Genomic DNA, 17,611 nt, shown 5'->3' on the forward strand with positions numbered 1-17,611 from the left:
TCATCACACCGATATGCAGTTTAATATAACTAACAACCTCTTCCTGTTTGGCTTACTGCTGAAGTATAGAGGTGTCAACTTTCTACTGTAGCATGAGGTCTTGTCTGGTATTATGACCCCATACAGGCAACTGATCTGCCCAAAAAATACCTTTACAGGATACCTCATGGGAACCTCCTAGATTAAGTACTAAAAACTAACTAAAACATGGTGATTCTGGAGCTCCCCAGTACAAAATAAAAATTGTTGTGGCATATTATCTCATGTCACTTTGTTGCTGGTCAAGGAAATAACTAACATTTTATTTGAAAAAAAAAAAGGTTAAGTGAGGCATTTGATTTTAATAACAACACACACGGGGAGCAATGAGAACAAAACAGTTCAATAACTGTCAGTGTTGCAAATGTTCATGTTTAAATATATAAAGTGACCCAGTGACCTCTACAGGGCATGGTCGGCACACACAATCATGATCAATGCATTCATGTACAGAGCTCCTACTAAAATGGCAATTGACAAATTAGTTGCTAACCAAGATGCATAACTTCATTGCTTTTCTTTTAAATTGTCTGTAGGTCTAAAATTTGAATTTAGTGAAAACCCATATCTTTTGGAGAGAGGTGCTTTTCCTTGGTGATGTGGATGGCCTCTTCTGGGCAGGTTATGCTGTGGTGCCTGAGACCCTGGTGGCTGGGGTTAGCTGGTTAGGTCCCTTCTTGCGTGGGGGTGCTTTGTACCCCCCTGGCTGTTTTTTTGTCTATGCCTTGGGTCCTTTGGGAAGGACGAGGTATCAGGTGAGGGAGCATTTATTGCTGGGTGCAGCTTGTTTCAGACTTGTGTTTCAGTTTGTCTTGTGCCTTTACTGTGTGTGTCTGCTGTCACTTGAGTGGGTGATTGGTGTTGCAGTGTGCATATGAGCCACAAGACTTTGCACTCACCTGCACACTCTAGACTGATCTTTGTGGTGGGTGGGGTAGCTGCTGTGTCTGACTTTGGTGGTGCCCCGGAGCCATGTTTTCACGCCCTGTGACTTTCCCACTCCTTACATCTTCAAAACAGACGTGCTACTTTTGATTTAAGGTGTGTTCACCTAGTCATTAACTAAAGGTCCAGCTGCTGTATTTCACAGAGAGAAAAGAAAGAGAGCTAACTTTACTCAGAGATGGAGAAAAATAAGTAAGACAGGACAGGTTAGATTTAAAGGTAATGACTGCTCAGTGGGATTTGATAAATTAAAAATGTAAAGCTTATATGTAAGTTCCCATGTTTCTAAATCAGATATTGTGTCTGTACATGTGACATTATGTTCTTTTCATATTGTGAAACATAAAAATCACACTGGGGTAGACTGTGTAATTATAAGGTTGCATGAAAATCCTCTGCAGGTTTGTTGAACTGCTGCACAGTGGCTGTGGTTTCATGCTCCGAGTTTGGTTACATCAAGTGTAGCTGAGATGAATTTGAAGTTAAGCTGATGACGCTTAGATGTGTTCACTGAATTCCTCCTTCATACCAGCTGCATAATGTCTAATATAAAGACAGCATGAACAGTGTAGAGTGTGAGTGTAGAGGATGGAAATCACCAAGTTCAACTCATGAAACATCTACTGACATCTGGTTGAATTCAATTGTGTAGGTCCACAAACAGCAATAAACTTCAGCAGCAGCGGTTGCACAGATCAGCTGATCACAGTCTCAATAGAATTATTGTGAGCTGTGATTCTTCTCCAGACACTGGGCCAGATTTTAGACTTCCAAGGGCACAGAGATATGATTTAATTCAAGCCATCAGAAAACAGAAAATCAAAATGAGACGGAGGTCCAGAGCGTACCTGGCCTATTCAACAACTGAATATTTTTTCCAGCCTTAAGCGCTCAACCTGTCAATTAATTGGCTGACAGGTGAGTAGCCTACAGGACAGCAGAGAGAGAGAGAGAGAGAGAGAGAGAGAGAGAGAGAGAAACAATGGAAAAAAAAGGCAGGCCAAAACAAGACACTCTGGAACCATGGTGGTCACAGTTTTCATTGTTTTATGTGGACATACAAGCTGAAGTCATCTGTTAGACTTCCTGTTTTAACCACAATTTATTTTAATTTTGTTATAATATAAGTTATAGCACACTTGGTTAAAAAAATATAGACCAGCTTAGTGAGAAAGACATTTTATACTGTAAAAGCTGAGACATCTTTATGAGAAAAATCTTGTAAATGTATTATTTGTATATCACAGAAAGTTACACCAATACAAAGTAAAAATGTTGTAAAAAAGTAAAACAAAAACATGATATATAAGGATGAAAATGAAAATCTTTGTTGTGAGAATGTTATTAGTCTGTATATATTATTTTCAGTGTAATCTATGACATTAAAAGCTTTTTGTGTGCTTCTGGTGGCTTCTATAAATTAGCCTTTAGTTGTATTTTTCTGTCGATTTTATAAATTCATCTGTACTGAGTCTCGTTGGTTTCACCTACTGTTGATGATTTCCTTTACTGGAGAATATAGTATAGTCATAAAACTATTATTTATGTTTAAATTTAGCTCTTTTTTGTACAAAGAGCTGGATTTTAAATAATTTTAAAAAGCTTTTTGTGAAAGCATGTTCTTATTCACTTAAATTGTGTCTTTCTTTCAGATGTTTGGGACTTACTGAAGTACATGTAGTAGAACCTGTAGAAAGAATGCTGACAAAACCCCATCCAGGCCTTTAAAAATGTACATGTGTCTAGAGGCTGTGGTTTTTAATTTTTGGCAACAGTATTTGCAAAACTAAATGTGGAGACAGCAACATGTCAATACCATATTACACCTATGTTTTGTTTTAGCCTTCCAGGGTCAAGACATCATGAGAAACTACAACCATAGCCCATAACCCCAACTACACGTTTCAAAGAAAAAGAGAAAAAAGCATTTTGCAAAATACCTTTTAGATGTTTGACACTTAGAATGATTCTACTTTCACTTGACTGCAAAAATATAAACATACATTTAATAATATAATGATAGATGACAAATACCTCAAAGGCTATTTCATTGTGAGGGAAGTTTTCGGTACACCTATGTTTAAAGACACATTTAATCCTTGTCTTGCTGGCTGACAGTAAAGGCATCCTTCACCAGCAGCTGCAGTAGCAGAGCCATCATTACAATAGTTAGAACAACCTTTAAAAGGAGACAAGCTGTCTGTGAAGCAAAGGCACCAGTAAGTACATGTAGTCACGTATTAAAAACATGAATTTCCCACAGTGCACTTATTTCCCTCTGGAGGAAAAAAAGTCATTCTTCTAAGTCAGCATTTTAAAGTTATTTTAAAGTTCTAACTGCATCTGTATAAGTATTAATCATAAGGCTTGGAAGCAAGTCTATGTCTCAACTCTGATAGCCAGCTTTCTCTGAGTTGTCTGGCCCAATTATAATAAGCACTTGTAGAGTCACATGCAGATTATGCCAATTCTTATGGAACACTGGCAGGAGGCTGGCAGATAATGTGTTATTATTGCAGCTTATTCCTCTATCAGATTATGAGCAGGACTCTCGGATCACAGCATCAACTGAAAGAGATCAAGTTTATCAATATGAATACATGCTGATCAAAATTAATTTACCTCTTAACATTTACCAAGTTGAGAACAATGTAATTTTTAAATTGCATATATATATATATATATATATTTATTTATTTTTTTCTAAGGGCAACAATGAGTACTTACCACTTCTCGGGGCACAATTTCAATGAAAATGTGAGGTCAGAAGCAAGAGCACACTGAGCACTGGAGGAAGAAAGAAAGAGGGCATTACGTTGACATGCTGTAAGGATGCTTGGAGAAATGTTGGCTATGTATTGCTTAGATAAAGGAAACAGTATAATGTGATAAACAAAAGTGGATAAATTAAAGTGAAAAATAAATAAATAAATGAGTCCACTTTGTAATTTTAGTCATTAAAAGAGGGTTAAAGAAACCAAAAAGGAAACACATTGCAGACCATACAATTTACTGTCAAGCACAGCATTATATACCCAGTTGCAGCTTCCACTGAAGTAGTCCCAACACCAGCAGCTGCAGGGCCAACCCAACCGTCACAGCTGTGCACCGCAAGATGTAGAAATTGAGTGAAAAAGCAATTTCTTCATGAGATACTGGAAGAATAAAAATTAAAAATTAAAAAAAAAAGATTCTTTAGCATTGATAAGTACTCCTGTAAGTGTAAAAGCTAAATCTGGTTCCCCCAGGAAGTCATCATTATTCCTTCTGTTTCAGGAACCCAATATCAGTAAAACTTTGAATGTTTATTGTGGATTTTGCTTTCTTTATTTTAAATTTTGACCAACTAACTATTTTAAATGCAAGCCCATTATGGTAGCCAGGATTGCTGGGATTCAGTAAAAATTACAGCTCACTGAAAGCCCGGATGTTCTGTGAATATAAATGTATCCATGCTATCAATAAAAAAATAAATTTAAACATCCATCCATTCGCTTATCCTTTTCAGGGTCGCGGGGGGCACTGGAGGCTATCCCAGCTGTCATAGGGTGAGAGGCGGGGTACACCCAGGACAGGTCGCCAGTCTAATGCACTGAGACAGACAACCATTCGCACTCACATTCACACCTATGGGCAATTTAGATTAATCAATTAACCTATCCCCACTAACTGCATGTCTCTCGACTGTGGGAGGAAGCCGGAGTACCTGGAGAGAACCCATGCAAACACGGGGAGAACATGCAAACTCCTCACAGAAAGACCCCGGCCTGATGGTGGAATTGAACTCAGGACCTTCTTGCTGTGCAGCAACAGTGCTAACCACCGTGCCACCATTAAACAAAAAGGGAAAAACAGAAAAAAAACTATACCTTTCCGTGCATTGGATTTGCTTCTGACAGCCAGCCAGCTCTCTGGTGATTCCCTAACTCCCTGTATTTTGCATTTATAGAATCCTTCATGAGACTTTGAAACCTTTTGGATTTCTAACTTTCCATCATAGCTGGTACCCATGGGCAAGCTATCTTTGTAGAAATCAGCTGTGAAATTTGCGTCTTGTTTGTCTGTCTTGTTTCTACAGTGCAGAATAACAGCATCTCCTTCCACCACAGGATGGACAGGACTCTCAAGTATCACAGCACCAGCTGAAAATGCAAAGAAATTTAGAAATGTTACAAATGTGCAATGGTTTAGTCATTATAACCTTCATATTTCAGATTTTAATTCTGATAATAACATACCTGAAACAGTGATACTGACAGTGTTGCTTCTCTCTGCTCCACTCTCACACCAGTATTCTCCACTATCTGAAGCAAAAGCATATTTGATCCCACAAGTCTTCGTCACAGTGCTGCTGGAACATTTCAAAGGGATTTTCTTAGTGCTCCTTACTTTCCATCCTGCTGAAATGTTAAACCCTTCACAGGTAAAAGAGACTGACTCATATTCAAAGAGCTGCAGTCTGGATGGAATGATGGAAAAAGGTGAATCTGAAAATAAGAAGAAAAATGCAGTAAAATATCAGCTGAGTTCCCAGAGATCCAAAAATGGAGGTTTACCATTCCCAACACAAAATCCAAGCCTAATACAGGGTCAGTGGTACAAAATAAGGATTTAGGCAGAAGGGCTGGAAAACATGATTTCAAGTCATGCTACTTACAAGAGATCTTAGAATAACTTTTATGCACATGTGCAGTCACCACCATCAACCCTGTAGAAATAAACAGATTTTTTTGTATGAAGATGATTTTCTTACTAATGTGTATTATTCTACCTTTAACATTAACTGTATTAACTTTATCAGTAATTATGATCTGACCAATATCATCATGAAGTAGTTCATTACTTGCACAAACATTTTATATAACGAGTACTATAAAATTCCATCCATCCATTTTCTTCCGCTTATCCGGGGTTGGGTCACGGGGACAGCAGCCCAAGCAGAGAAGCCCAGACCTCCCTCTCCCCAGCCACCTCCTCCAGCTTATCAGGGGGAACACCAAGGCGTTCCCAGGCCAGCCGAGAGATATAATCTCTCCAGCGTGTCCTGGGTCTGCCCTGGGGCCTCCTCCCAGTGGGACATGCCTGGAAAACCTCGCCCAGGAGACGCCCAGGAGGCATCCTTGTCAGATGCCCGAACCACCTCAACTGGCTCCTTTCGATGTGGAGGAGCAGCGGCTCTACTCTGAGCCCCTCCCGAATGGCAGAACTTCTCACCCTATCTCTAAGGGAGAGGCCAGCCACCCTTCGGAGGAAGCTCATTTCTGCCGCTTGTATCCGCGATCTCGTTCTTTCGGTCACTACCCACAGCTCGTGACCATAGGTGAGGGTAGGGACGTAGATCGACCGGTAAATTGAGAGCTTCGCTTTTACACTCAGCTCCCTCTTCACCACGACGGACCGGTGCAGCGTCCGCATCACTGCAGCCGCAGCACCAATCCGTCTGTCGATCTCCGGCTCCCTTCTCCCATCACTCGTGAACAAGACCCCGAGATACTTGAACTCCTCCACTTGGGGCGCCGGTCTCGTCCCTGACCCGAAGTGGGCACTCCACCCTTTTCCAGCTGAGGACCATGGCCTCAGATTTGGAGGTGCTGATCCTCATTCCTGCCGCTTCACACTCAGCTGCGAACCGTTCCAAGGCGAGCTGGAGGCCTTCACCTGATGAAGCCAACAGAACCACATCATCTGCAAAAAGCAGAGATGAGATCCTGAGACCACCGAAGTGAAAGCCCTCCGCCACTTGGCTATGCCTAGAAATTCTGTCCATAAAAATTATGAACAGAATCGGTGACAAAGGGCAGCCCTGGCGGAGCCCATCACCCACCAGGAACAAGTCCGATTTATTGCTGGCTATGCGGACCAAGATCTTGCAAAGGTCGTATAAGGACTGAATGGCCGTACTATAAAATTGTGTTTAAATTAGCAAATTATGAATTATTTCATTAAGCTTTATTCTTGAACTTTATTCTTTGCGTAGACATCCAATAGATAAAATATAATAATATTAACAATAATTTTCTTTAAAAGAAAACACGTGGTAGAATAAGTAGTAAGCACTTACTTACATTCACCATAAAAAAACAAAAACAGTTGTATATTTAAGTAAAGTACATGAGACAAGAGACATACTGTACTCACAGAGTCTACTGTAGAAAAGTATGACCTCCATGCTGTCTTGCTCACTGTGAGACTGAAGCAACATTAAAGCTTAATATGTACCTGAGGTTTTCCTCTTCCTGTGCAGGTCACTTCTGGTGTTGAGCAGACTTTAGCGAAACATTTATAAATACTGCTGTAAGTGCATCACAATAATAAATTTAAAACTTGAATTAAAGCAAAAAAGGAAGTAGAAATCATGTTTAGTGTGACTGCATGCAATGCAGATTTTAACAGAGCGATATATAACAACTGACAGCGTAATTTTGGGAGTGACAGATTAATTAAGTCAGTGGCATATACAGTACACTACCAGTCAAAAGTTTGGGCACACTTTCTCATGTATTGGTTTGTCTTTATTTTTACTACTTTCGACATTATAGATACAGACTGAAGACATCAAATATATGAAGAAAGATATATGAAATTATGCAGCAAAAAACACTAGTAAATAACTAAAAACATGTTTTATACTTTAGATTATTCAAAATTGTCACCCTTTGCTATGATTACTACTTTGCACACTCTTGCACATTTTCTTTGTAAGCTTGATGAGGTAGTCACCTGAAATGGTTTTCTAACAGTCTTGAAGGAGTTCCCAGAGATGCTGAGCACTTGTTGGCTCTCATCTCGATTGGGTTTAGGTCAGGTGACTGTGGGGGCCAGCACTCCAGCACTCTCCTTCTTAGTCAAATAGCCCTGGAGGTGTGCTTGGGGTCATTGTCCTGTTGAGACATAAATGATGGTCCAACTATGACTCATGATGGAATGTCATGTTGCTGTCATCGAAAGACCTGCGAATTCGCTCCATCCCACATTGTGGGTGCTACAGCCTGCCACTGTAGGATCTGCTCAGTGCTGTCAGAGTCTTCTGCATGGGGGTGGGAGACTTTGGGAGATGTTGTCAAACAGGGATGACAGCTTAGCTTAAATTTCACAAATTAACTCTGAACAGACTGTCTGCAAAAATGAAACATGTAGGACTAGAGCCCACCATACAGTTATGTAAGTTGCTATGAGAGTATAGTTACATGTAGTTATTGCATAATTGGCCATAAACATTATACTGCGTCTGTTAATTGTATTAATATTTTACTGTTTGTTCCTGTTTTTTTACATTAGGCTCACACTTGAAGGATTTCCTTTACATCAGATGTGGGACATATGAAACATCCCAGGTATTTGCCTTAGGCACACTGCCGTACCCAAGGTACAAAAGTCTTGCATTTGGAAATCCAGTAAGAGCCAAGGAAGCAGCGAGGACCCTGACTCTGAAGTGTGCTTCACTGAGGCGCTCAGCCACCACACCACCATAAGGTGAGCAGTTTCAGTTTTTATTTCAGTGTATGAGGTGATATGAGAAAAAAATAATGTAAGCTATGCATTTATTATGTCTATGCTGCATATATAGCTATTGTTTTCATTCATTCAGAACCACAGCGATCGATATCTACAGGCCCAGAACAGGCACCACTATCAGCAGCAGCAGCAGAAGTGGCATCAACCACAGCAGCAAAGGAACAAATGGGTTATAGAAACCCAAAGGACCCACAGTGCAATGGCTGATGCCACTGTAGAGGTCAAAAAATACATAACAGATGCGTTATTCCAAGAGCCACTGATTTACTGGGATGGCCGGCATGCTGTGTTTGTCTGCACTTTCATATGGTGGCAAAACATACCTGTGCAACAAGTGTGCCGTGTGAATGGAGTTTTTCCACCAACCTAAACATCCTCATGTTTGTTAACATAACAGGCAGGAAAACAGTCTTTTCTTGTTCATTATAGGCACAAGTCTTTAACAACATCACATTTTTTCTTGCTTTGTTGTCTGGGGATTTCACTCAACTATGTCTCAGTTATTCAGAGTTTGGTGTAATAAGTAGTACTGCAGAACACTGAATTTCCTTTGATTGCAGCATGATGTCTGGCTTTGAAGGTCAAGGTCAATGTCAAGTTTATTTATATAGCACATTTCCAAACAGTCCATGCTGCACAAAGTGCTTAACAATGTCACAGACCCAGCTCTGGAGGACTCGGGGTCCGTGAGCAGTGTGGACTGTTGTTGTTGTTGTTGTTTTATGTGTATGTGTGTGCACTGTTCCGCTGTCTGGGGGTGTTGTTCCATGTGTCTATGTATAGGGAGGTGTGTGTGTGTGTGTGTGGTTGTGGCTGTGGCCAGGAGGCCAGGCTACAGGCACCGTCAGGGCTGTGAATGACCGGCCACGCCCAAGGAGGATGCCACACACCTGCAGCGGATCAGCGTCGGCGGAGGGAGCTACTTAATGGTGTGGTGAAGCCTCCATCGACGCGGGATCATTGCATGAGACTCCACGTTAGTCTTCAGCTTAAAGTAAGTGTGTATATGCGCGCAGTTGTAAAGTGTCCTGACGGCTGCTTCTGTTGTTTCCCCAGAAGAAGTGTGGAGCTACAACAAATAAGTAGATGAAATATGTCAATAAAAAAAGCTAAAACAACAACTAAGGCTGCTAAAAACCAAGATGTTTAGGTCAAAGTGTGTTAAAAGCGTTAAAAAATGTGTCTTTAGTAACGACTTTAAATTTTCGAGCGTTTGTGCAGATCTAAGATTTGGCGAAAGATTATTCCAAAGTGTGGGAACTGCCACAGAGAAGGCTCTGTCACCACAAGACTTAAGTTTAGTACATGGAATGGATAACAATAGTCTTGAATTGGACCTCATGGTTTTCTCTGGATCATAAATAAATAGGTGCTCAGACAGGTAAGAAGTGGCTCGACTGTTAAATGACTTAAAAACAAAAGTAAGAGTTTAAATTGGATCCTGTAAGGAATAGGGAGCCAGTGTAGAGAGGCCAAAACTGGGGTTATATGCTCCTTCTGTTTAGTGCCAGTTAGAAGATGAGCAGTTGCACTTTGGACCCTCTGGAGATGATAAAGTGAGGCCTGGTCAAACCAAAAGTACAAAGAATTGCCATAGTCCAGTCTGCAAGTAATGAAGAGATGAAATACACGTTCAAAGACATTAGCTGGAAGGTATGGCTTTACCTTGGCTAGCTGTCTCAAATGCAAAAAGCTGGATTGGATTACTGTGCTCACCTGCCTGCGCAGTTTGAAGGAACCATCAAGGTACACACCGAGGTTTTTAACATTTGTCTTACAATTGGAAGAAAATGGGCCCAGAGCACTGTTAATGTGATTAGAAACAAAGTTACCAAAAATGAAAGCTTCTGTTTGTTTTCATTTAATTTAAAAAAAATTTAAAGACATCCACGGTTTAATGTCATCAAGACAGCATAATAATAGCTGAAGTGAGTCTGCCCTTGCTTTTAAAGGCAGATAGACCCTTTTAGTCCATCAAATGATTCCAGCCGTGATAACAGAATAGGCAGAAAGGCTGCTGACAGGTCCAACAACAAGAGGGCAGCAGGGCTGCCAGAATCCAGAGTTAAAAGAATATCATTAAAAACCCCTGAAAGTGCCGTCTCAGTGATGTGTAGTGATTTAGAATAGAATTAGAATAGAATAGAATTCAACTTTATTGTCATTGCACACATCACAGGTACAGGGCAACGAAATGCAGTTTGCATCCATCAAGTGCTTTAACCGTGATATAGATATATTACAATATATATTAGCAATAATATAGATATGTAAGTATATTACAGAAACGGGTCTATTATGGTATGTTATAATGTACACGGTATGAAGTATGTTATGAATATTCTATAACTATAAGTATGTACAGGCTGTAGTGAGTACAAGCTATGTACAGGCTATGAACAGGATATAAATATGAAATAAAAACTATACAGAAATCTGAGATATACAGTTATACAGAAATGTGAACTATGCAAGTTATGAACAGTTGTAGGATTAAAAATTATCGTATGTACAGAATGATTATTTACACAGAACTATACAGTAGTGCAGTTAAGAACTGGATTAAAACTTATCAGAGATCTCATTAAGATCAAGGTGGGCCTGCAACTGTAAATGGACCACTTTCTCCTGAACTAGACATAGCAGTGGTGGACAAGCAGAGGAAGACAGCCAATGTTGATGTAGTGATATCAAATGACTGCAACATCAGGAAGAAGGAGCATCAGAAGATGAAGAAGTACGAAGGGCTCAGAGAAGAGCTCCAGAAGATGTGGAGGATGAAGGTAACAGTGGTCCCAGTAGTAATCGGTGCACTCGGTGTAGTGACCCCCAAGCTAGGCGAGTGGCCCCAGCAGATCCCAGGAACAACATCAGAGTTCTCTGTCCAGAAGAGCGCAGTTTGATTTGATACTGATATTGAAACAGTTTGTCTTTTCAATCAGGTTACAGTTGTTGGGTTCATTCTTAGTTGCACTGTAGCATGACACAATTAAAAGCTACACTTTAGCTATTAGCAATGACTAATAGCCGCTCATTTTACTAGACTCCTTGAACCTCTCCTTTCCCTATTATGTCCCTCCATTTAATTTCTTACTGTGTTAATTTAACCTCTCCTGTGTCCCTTCTCATGCAGTTATCCTCGCTGTCACAGGAGGCTGTTGCTGCTACCACCAGCCCTCTGGCTTATGTTCCTTCCTGATATTCAAATAATACCCTCTACTTTTACCAATTATTGTCTGTTAATATAATAGTGTACTATGCTGTGGCTGGTTTTACTGCTGTACATCAGCTCTTCAGTTAAAATATTTTCAACACCTTTTTTCAGGACAATAATTTCACTTGGACAATGGAGTTATCTGTAGGATTCATGATTATGCTTTTCATTTATACACCTTAAACAGGTATGTTAAGTTTGTTAAGGTACAGTAAGGTTTGTCCAAGAGATCAAACTGGGTAAATGTTATTTTGGTCTTTTAAAATATATGAGATGCCAATCATTTGATTCAGGTATCTTAACCCAAGGTGAGATCTAAAAGCTAAAAACCAAGGTCAGATCTAAAACCTGTATGACACAATCTAAGCAATCTAAGTGCTTTCTATGTACCATTCACATACATTCATACTCTGATGAACAGGGGCAGATCTAGAGACAGTATTTAGTAAAAAGCATGACTTATATATATTATCATAACTCTGGATTTACTGGCCTGTAATTAGAATTTAAGAACTTTGAAGTCCGAACTTTCAATATGGGCTGAAACAGAGACTCGGTGTGGCTGCAGCTTGTTGCTATGTCAGCTTACATCAGTCATGTGATTTGGAGGTGCAGCGTGTCCGTGGACCACAGAGGGTTAATAACACTCACCTTCCTTCCATTTCCAGAGTGTAACATCCAACTACCTGTGTAAAAAGCAAAATTCCCATGGTGTTGTTCAAAATGTGCTCTGGCACAATCATAAGCATCGCTTGCTACTGAAAACAAGAAAAAAGCCGGTCCTGCTATGGGCTGAACCATTTGTTAATAGTGGAGGGGGGGAACACTATGCAGTATATTCAGTTTTAGCATTTATATTCACTGTTGACTGTAACTACGCTCAAACTGTTAATGCTATCTTATTTTAATAAACAACACTGTCATATGCAAAACTGGGGTGGCACTTGGGGTGGCAAGGGATCATTTTAGGGTGGCACTTGCCACCCCATGCCACCCTTCTACAGGGAGTGCAGAATTATTAGGCAAGTTGTATTTTTGAGGAATAATTTTATTATTGAACAACAACCATGTTCTCAATGAACCCAAAAAACTCATTAATATCAAAGCTGAATGTTTTTGGAAGTAGTTTTTAGTTTGTTTTTAGTTTGAGCTATTTTAGGGGGATATCTGTGTGTGCAGGTGACTATTACTGTGCATAATTATTAGGCAACTTAACAAAAAACAAATATATACCCATTTTAATTATTTATTTTTACCAGTGAAACCAATATAACATCTCCACATTCACAAATATACATTTCTGACATTCAAAAACAAAACAAAAACAAATCAGCGACCAATATAGCCACCTTTCTTTGCAAGGACACTCAAAAGCCTGCCATCCATGGATTCTGTCAGTGTTTTGATCTGTTCACCATCAACATTGCGTGCAGCAGCAACCACAGCCTCCCAGACACTGTTCAGAGAGGTGTACTGTTTTCCCTCCTTGTAAATCTCACATTTGATGATGGACCACAGGTTCTCAATGGGGTTCAGATCAGGTGAACAAGGAGGCCATGTCATTAGTTTTTCTTCTTTTATACCCTTTCTTGCCAGCCACGCTGTGGAGTACTTGGACGCGTGTGATGGAGCATTGTCCTGCATGAAAATCATGTTTTTCTTGAAGGATGCAGACTTCTTCCTGTACCACTGCTTGAAGAAGGTGTCTTCCAGAAACTGGCAGTAGGACTGGGAGTTGAGCTTGACTCCATCCTCAACCCGAAAAGGCCCCACAAGCTCATCTTTGATGATACCAGCCCAAACCAGTACTCCACCTCCACCTTGCTGGCGTCTGAGTCGGACTGGAGCTCTCTGCCCTTTACCAATCCAGCCACGGGCCCATCCATCTGGCCCATCAAGACTCACTCTCATTTCATCAGTCCATAAAACCTTAGAAAAATCAGTCTTGAGATATTTCTTGGCCCAGTCTTGACGTTTCAGCTTGTGTGTCTTGTTCAGTGGTGGTCGTCTTTCAGCCTTTCTTACCTTGGCCGTGTCTCTGAGTATTGCACACCTTGTGCTTTTGGGCACTCCAGTGATGTTGCAGCTCTGAAATATGGCCAAACTGGTGGCAAGTGGCATCTTGGCAGCTGCACGCTTGACTTTTCTCAGTTCATGGGCAGTTATTTTGCGCCTTGGTTTTTCCACACGCTTCTTGCGACCCTGTTGACTATTTTGAATGAAACGCTTGATTGTTCGATGATCACGCTTCAGAAGCTTTGCAATTTTAAGACTGCTGCATCCCTCTGCAAGATATCTCACTATTTTTGACTTTTCTGAGCCTGTCAAGTCCTTCTTTTGACCCATTTTGCCAAAGGAAAGGAAGTTGCCTAATAATTATGCACACCTGATATAGGGTGTTGATGTCATTAGACCACACCCCTTCTCATTACAGAGATGCACATCACCTAATATGCTTAATTGGTAGTAGGCTTTCGAGCCTAGACAGCTTGGAGTGAGACAACATGCATGAAGAGGATGATGTGGACAAAATACTCATTTGCCTAATAATTCTGCACTCCCTGTAGATCCGCCCCTGCTGATGAATGAGAGTTTTTCTTGTGTATGCTGTTTTAATATGCAATTCATTTGAGAGCCATTTTTGTGAAATAAAATCTTTGAAGCCTGAGACTTGAAATTTCTGGTTGTTATGTTAACAACCAGAAATGTACATTTATTCACAGGTAAATTATTCACAGGTAAATTTATAAATGTAAATTTATTCACGTTTTGTTTATGTTATGAAACAGCCATACAAGTCACATTTAGGGACACACTTGGTTTTTTTTTTGCCCTTCCTGATATTCAAATATTAACTGTCAATAATCATCTTATTTCCTTGTCTCTGTTCACGTAATAGTACTACTATGCTTGGTTTGTTGACACTATTGTGCATCAGCTCCTCACATATGAAACATTTTTGTTTCTGCTATCATTTTCAGGACACTAATTTCACCTGGCAATGAAGCTATTTGTGGGATTCATGATTTTGCTTTTCACTTATGCAGCTTCAACCGGTACGTTGGGTTCTGCTTTCTGGTGGTCATTTTTTTGGTTTTATTGTTTTAAAATGGTCATATTGCTCATGTTTCTCTCTGTTTGACTTAAAATTATGATTTTGGTTAGTACAGTGTAAAGAAGAATCAAATCTAAAGTGAAACTTACACTGGATGTCATTCTGTGAGATCAACAGACAAAATTTGATAAAAGTGTCATTCATATTTTATTTTTTCTGTTCTAGCAGCTCCAATAAACATTGCTTCAGCATCAATAGAGAATGCAAGTAAGAGAATACTTTCTAAACCAAATGAAATGAAAGGATGATACCAGATGATAAGAAGTGCTTTCATTTATTCTTCCAGGTCCTCAAACGGGCATTTACCTTGACACTGGCATCATAGCTGGTATTGTCATTGTCACTGTGATTGTCTTTGCATTGATAGGAATGTCTGACCAGGAGCAGGCTGGTAAGTGTGAAATTTTCTCAAGTTAAATATTCAATTTGAGGCTTGGCAACATCATCTTTCATTTTCACTGTATGTGAGATTTTAATGCTACAGTTCAATATAAAACAGTATTCACTCTTTGCCTAACTTTGACTTCTTCATTCTTTTTAGATGAATGTGACAATTTAAATAAAGGTTGAATTTGCTGTTTCATGTGCATAGATTGACCAGAATGATTAAATCATGAAAAATCTTTATTGTTTTTAAGGCCACTCACCTGTGTGTGTGTGTGTGTGTGTGTGTGTGTGTGTGTGTGTGTGTGTAGGTACAACTACAAGTCAGGACACATTCTGTGCAGAATGTTGCAACGACTGCTGGAAATGTTGTAGAGGTTTTGTATCCTGTTGTTGTACTGAATCCCTCAACATAGCTTGTGACATATGCTGCTGTCTATTTTAAATGGAAAAATTCATCAACAATAACTGTTTCCCTCCTCCTTTGGATGCTGTACACACTACAGTTATTGTGAGTTGATTGCCTGGGCTCACCTTTCATTTCACAGAATACGAAGTGTTTATATATAAATAAAAACAATAACAATAATAATAACAATAACAATACATTGTATGTTAAGCACCTTTCAAAACACTCAAGGTCATCTTATGCAAAATAAGTAAATGATAAAATAATAGAAAAAAAATACCCACCCCTCTCTTTTCACATCAGAGATATCCCATATTCCCCTGCACTAGTTATATAGAGTATTTTCTTGTTTGTGTTTATTGAATATATCTGTACTATGTTGTTTTGTTGTTGTTGACAGTAGTCCTTTAATATTACACAAAGATAACTAGATTAAATATAAAATACAATCTAAATGATGATTTAATTCATTAAGGGAAAAAGAATCTTTCCAAACCTACCTGACGCTACATGAAGAATTCCACCCTTGTTAACACATCAACCACATTTCTTTGAAAGTTGTTTTCAGTATCTCAGCCCACACCCAGGCTTTTCATTGGCAGGTCTGATTACTCAAGAAATCATTTAAATAGAAGCTGTCTGAGAAATTGAAGTAGGCCAAAAGACGTCAAAAAGCATAGAATATCTGGCTATTAGTTGACATTGTAAAGCTGAGGCACATGTAGGTTAAGCAGAAGGTCAGTGATCTGAAACATGCCAGCAAGTCCATCGTTGAACCCCTCGGAAAAAAACAAGATGAATATTTTTAGAGTGGCTTAGTCTTAATTTACATCAGATTAAGATGCTTTGATTGGACCTTAAACATGCTGTTCATGCTCGAAAACCCTCCAATGTGGCTGCGTTCAAATAATTCGGCAAAAAAGAGAGAGCAAAGGTGGCAAAGCGCTTTGGTTTAATTTGTTACACAAGTAGGTTTGGTTAGTTTTTATGTTGGGTTTTTTTTTCATTAATAAATTAAATCATAACTTAAAAAAATATTCTACATAATCATGTTGTGTTTGTCTATTACTACAATTTGATTGATGATCTGAAAAATTTGCAAAACCTAATAAATCAGGAAGGGGCTGATCCCTTTTCACAGCACTGTATCTGCTGTATGTTTGTTCTTTCCCCTGTTTTCCTTTGAAAATACTCTCTCATTTGTTCATACATTTACAATATGCAGGTATTTTGAGATACCTGCATTTAACAAGTTCACTCAAGTCACCTGGACTTGCCCACTCATCTTCAGCGTGTTGCACCATCTCCATGCTGACAGCTGGTGGTATTACTGCAGTGGAATTAGGAAACTGCAACATAGTTTGTAACTAAAGGAACTTTAACTGAGCTAAAAACTGCTTAGCATGAAAGCTGTACTGTAGGTGTATTGTTTTTCACTGGATTTGAGTAGTCAGTTGACCTGCATATAACACATATTGTATAATTCACCTTCATTCATCTTAATAGTAGTTTATATTAGTTTATATACATTGATTTCAAACATATATGGTACGTACAATTTTTTGATGGTTCCCAGCTCTGAAAGTTATCAGGCCAGTGAATTGCTGTTAAAAAAATTGTGTTATTATGTAAATTTGTGCACATTTTCTACAAATGAATTGGCTGCAAACAACGATAGGTAACTCATTAATTATCAAAATTAGTATATATAAGGAAAAGGGGTCAGCAGGGAATTTATGTATTTATAGTTATGCTTAAAACAAGAATTACAAATCTATCTTCCTGCAGCAGTAAATGGAAACCACAAGATCAGTGGCAATGCAGTATGCAGATATAACTGCTAGATGGCATTAGAGTCTGACCAGAAAGAAAGCAGGAAGTTGTTAGTCACAGACGAAGCTGTAAATAAGGGAAAAGACATGAATCCACATATTTTACAGAAATAGGCTAAAGGTTGTGTGGTTCTTGTGTGACAAATTTAACTTTATAA

The 17,611-nt window shown here is 39.3% G+C and overlaps 1 protein-coding gene and 1 long non-coding RNA gene across 2 annotated transcripts; one reads left to right on the forward strand and one right to left on the reverse strand.

Moving 5' to 3' along the window:
- Positions 1-3,468: 3,468 nt before the first annotated feature.
- LOC109199603 (uncharacterized) lies at positions 3,469-7,153 on the reverse strand. Its single transcript, XM_025901704.1, has 8 exons — positions 7,123-7,153; positions 5,642-5,692; positions 5,374-5,471; positions 5,223-5,288; positions 4,854-5,126; positions 4,020-4,139; positions 3,712-3,771; positions 3,469-3,552 (listed from the first exon to the last, which is right to left on the reverse strand). The coding sequence occupies exons 3-7, from the start codon at positions 5,378-5,380 to the stop codon at positions 3,731-3,733; spliced, it is 507 nt and encodes a 168-aa protein (XP_025757489.1). The 5' UTR covers positions 5,381-5,471; positions 5,642-5,692; positions 7,123-7,153; the 3' UTR covers positions 3,469-3,552; positions 3,712-3,730.
- A 4,224-nt stretch (positions 7,154-11,377) lies between these two features.
- Positions 11,378-16,769, forward strand: LOC102077008 (uncharacterized). The gene is made up of 5 exons (XR_003215601.1): positions 11,378-11,900; positions 14,695-14,769; positions 14,994-15,035; positions 15,115-15,219; positions 15,524-16,769. It is a non-coding gene; the product is annotated as an uncharacterized LOC102077008 (long non-coding RNA).
- The last annotated feature ends 842 nt before the right edge of the window (positions 16,770-17,611 follow it).

This window comes from Oreochromis niloticus, linkage group LG3, assembly GCF_001858045.2.
Source record: "Oreochromis niloticus isolate F11D_XX linkage group LG3, O_niloticus_UMD_NMBU, whole genome shotgun sequence".
Taxonomy (NCBI): domain Eukaryota; kingdom Metazoa; phylum Chordata; class Actinopteri; order Cichliformes; family Cichlidae; genus Oreochromis; species Oreochromis niloticus.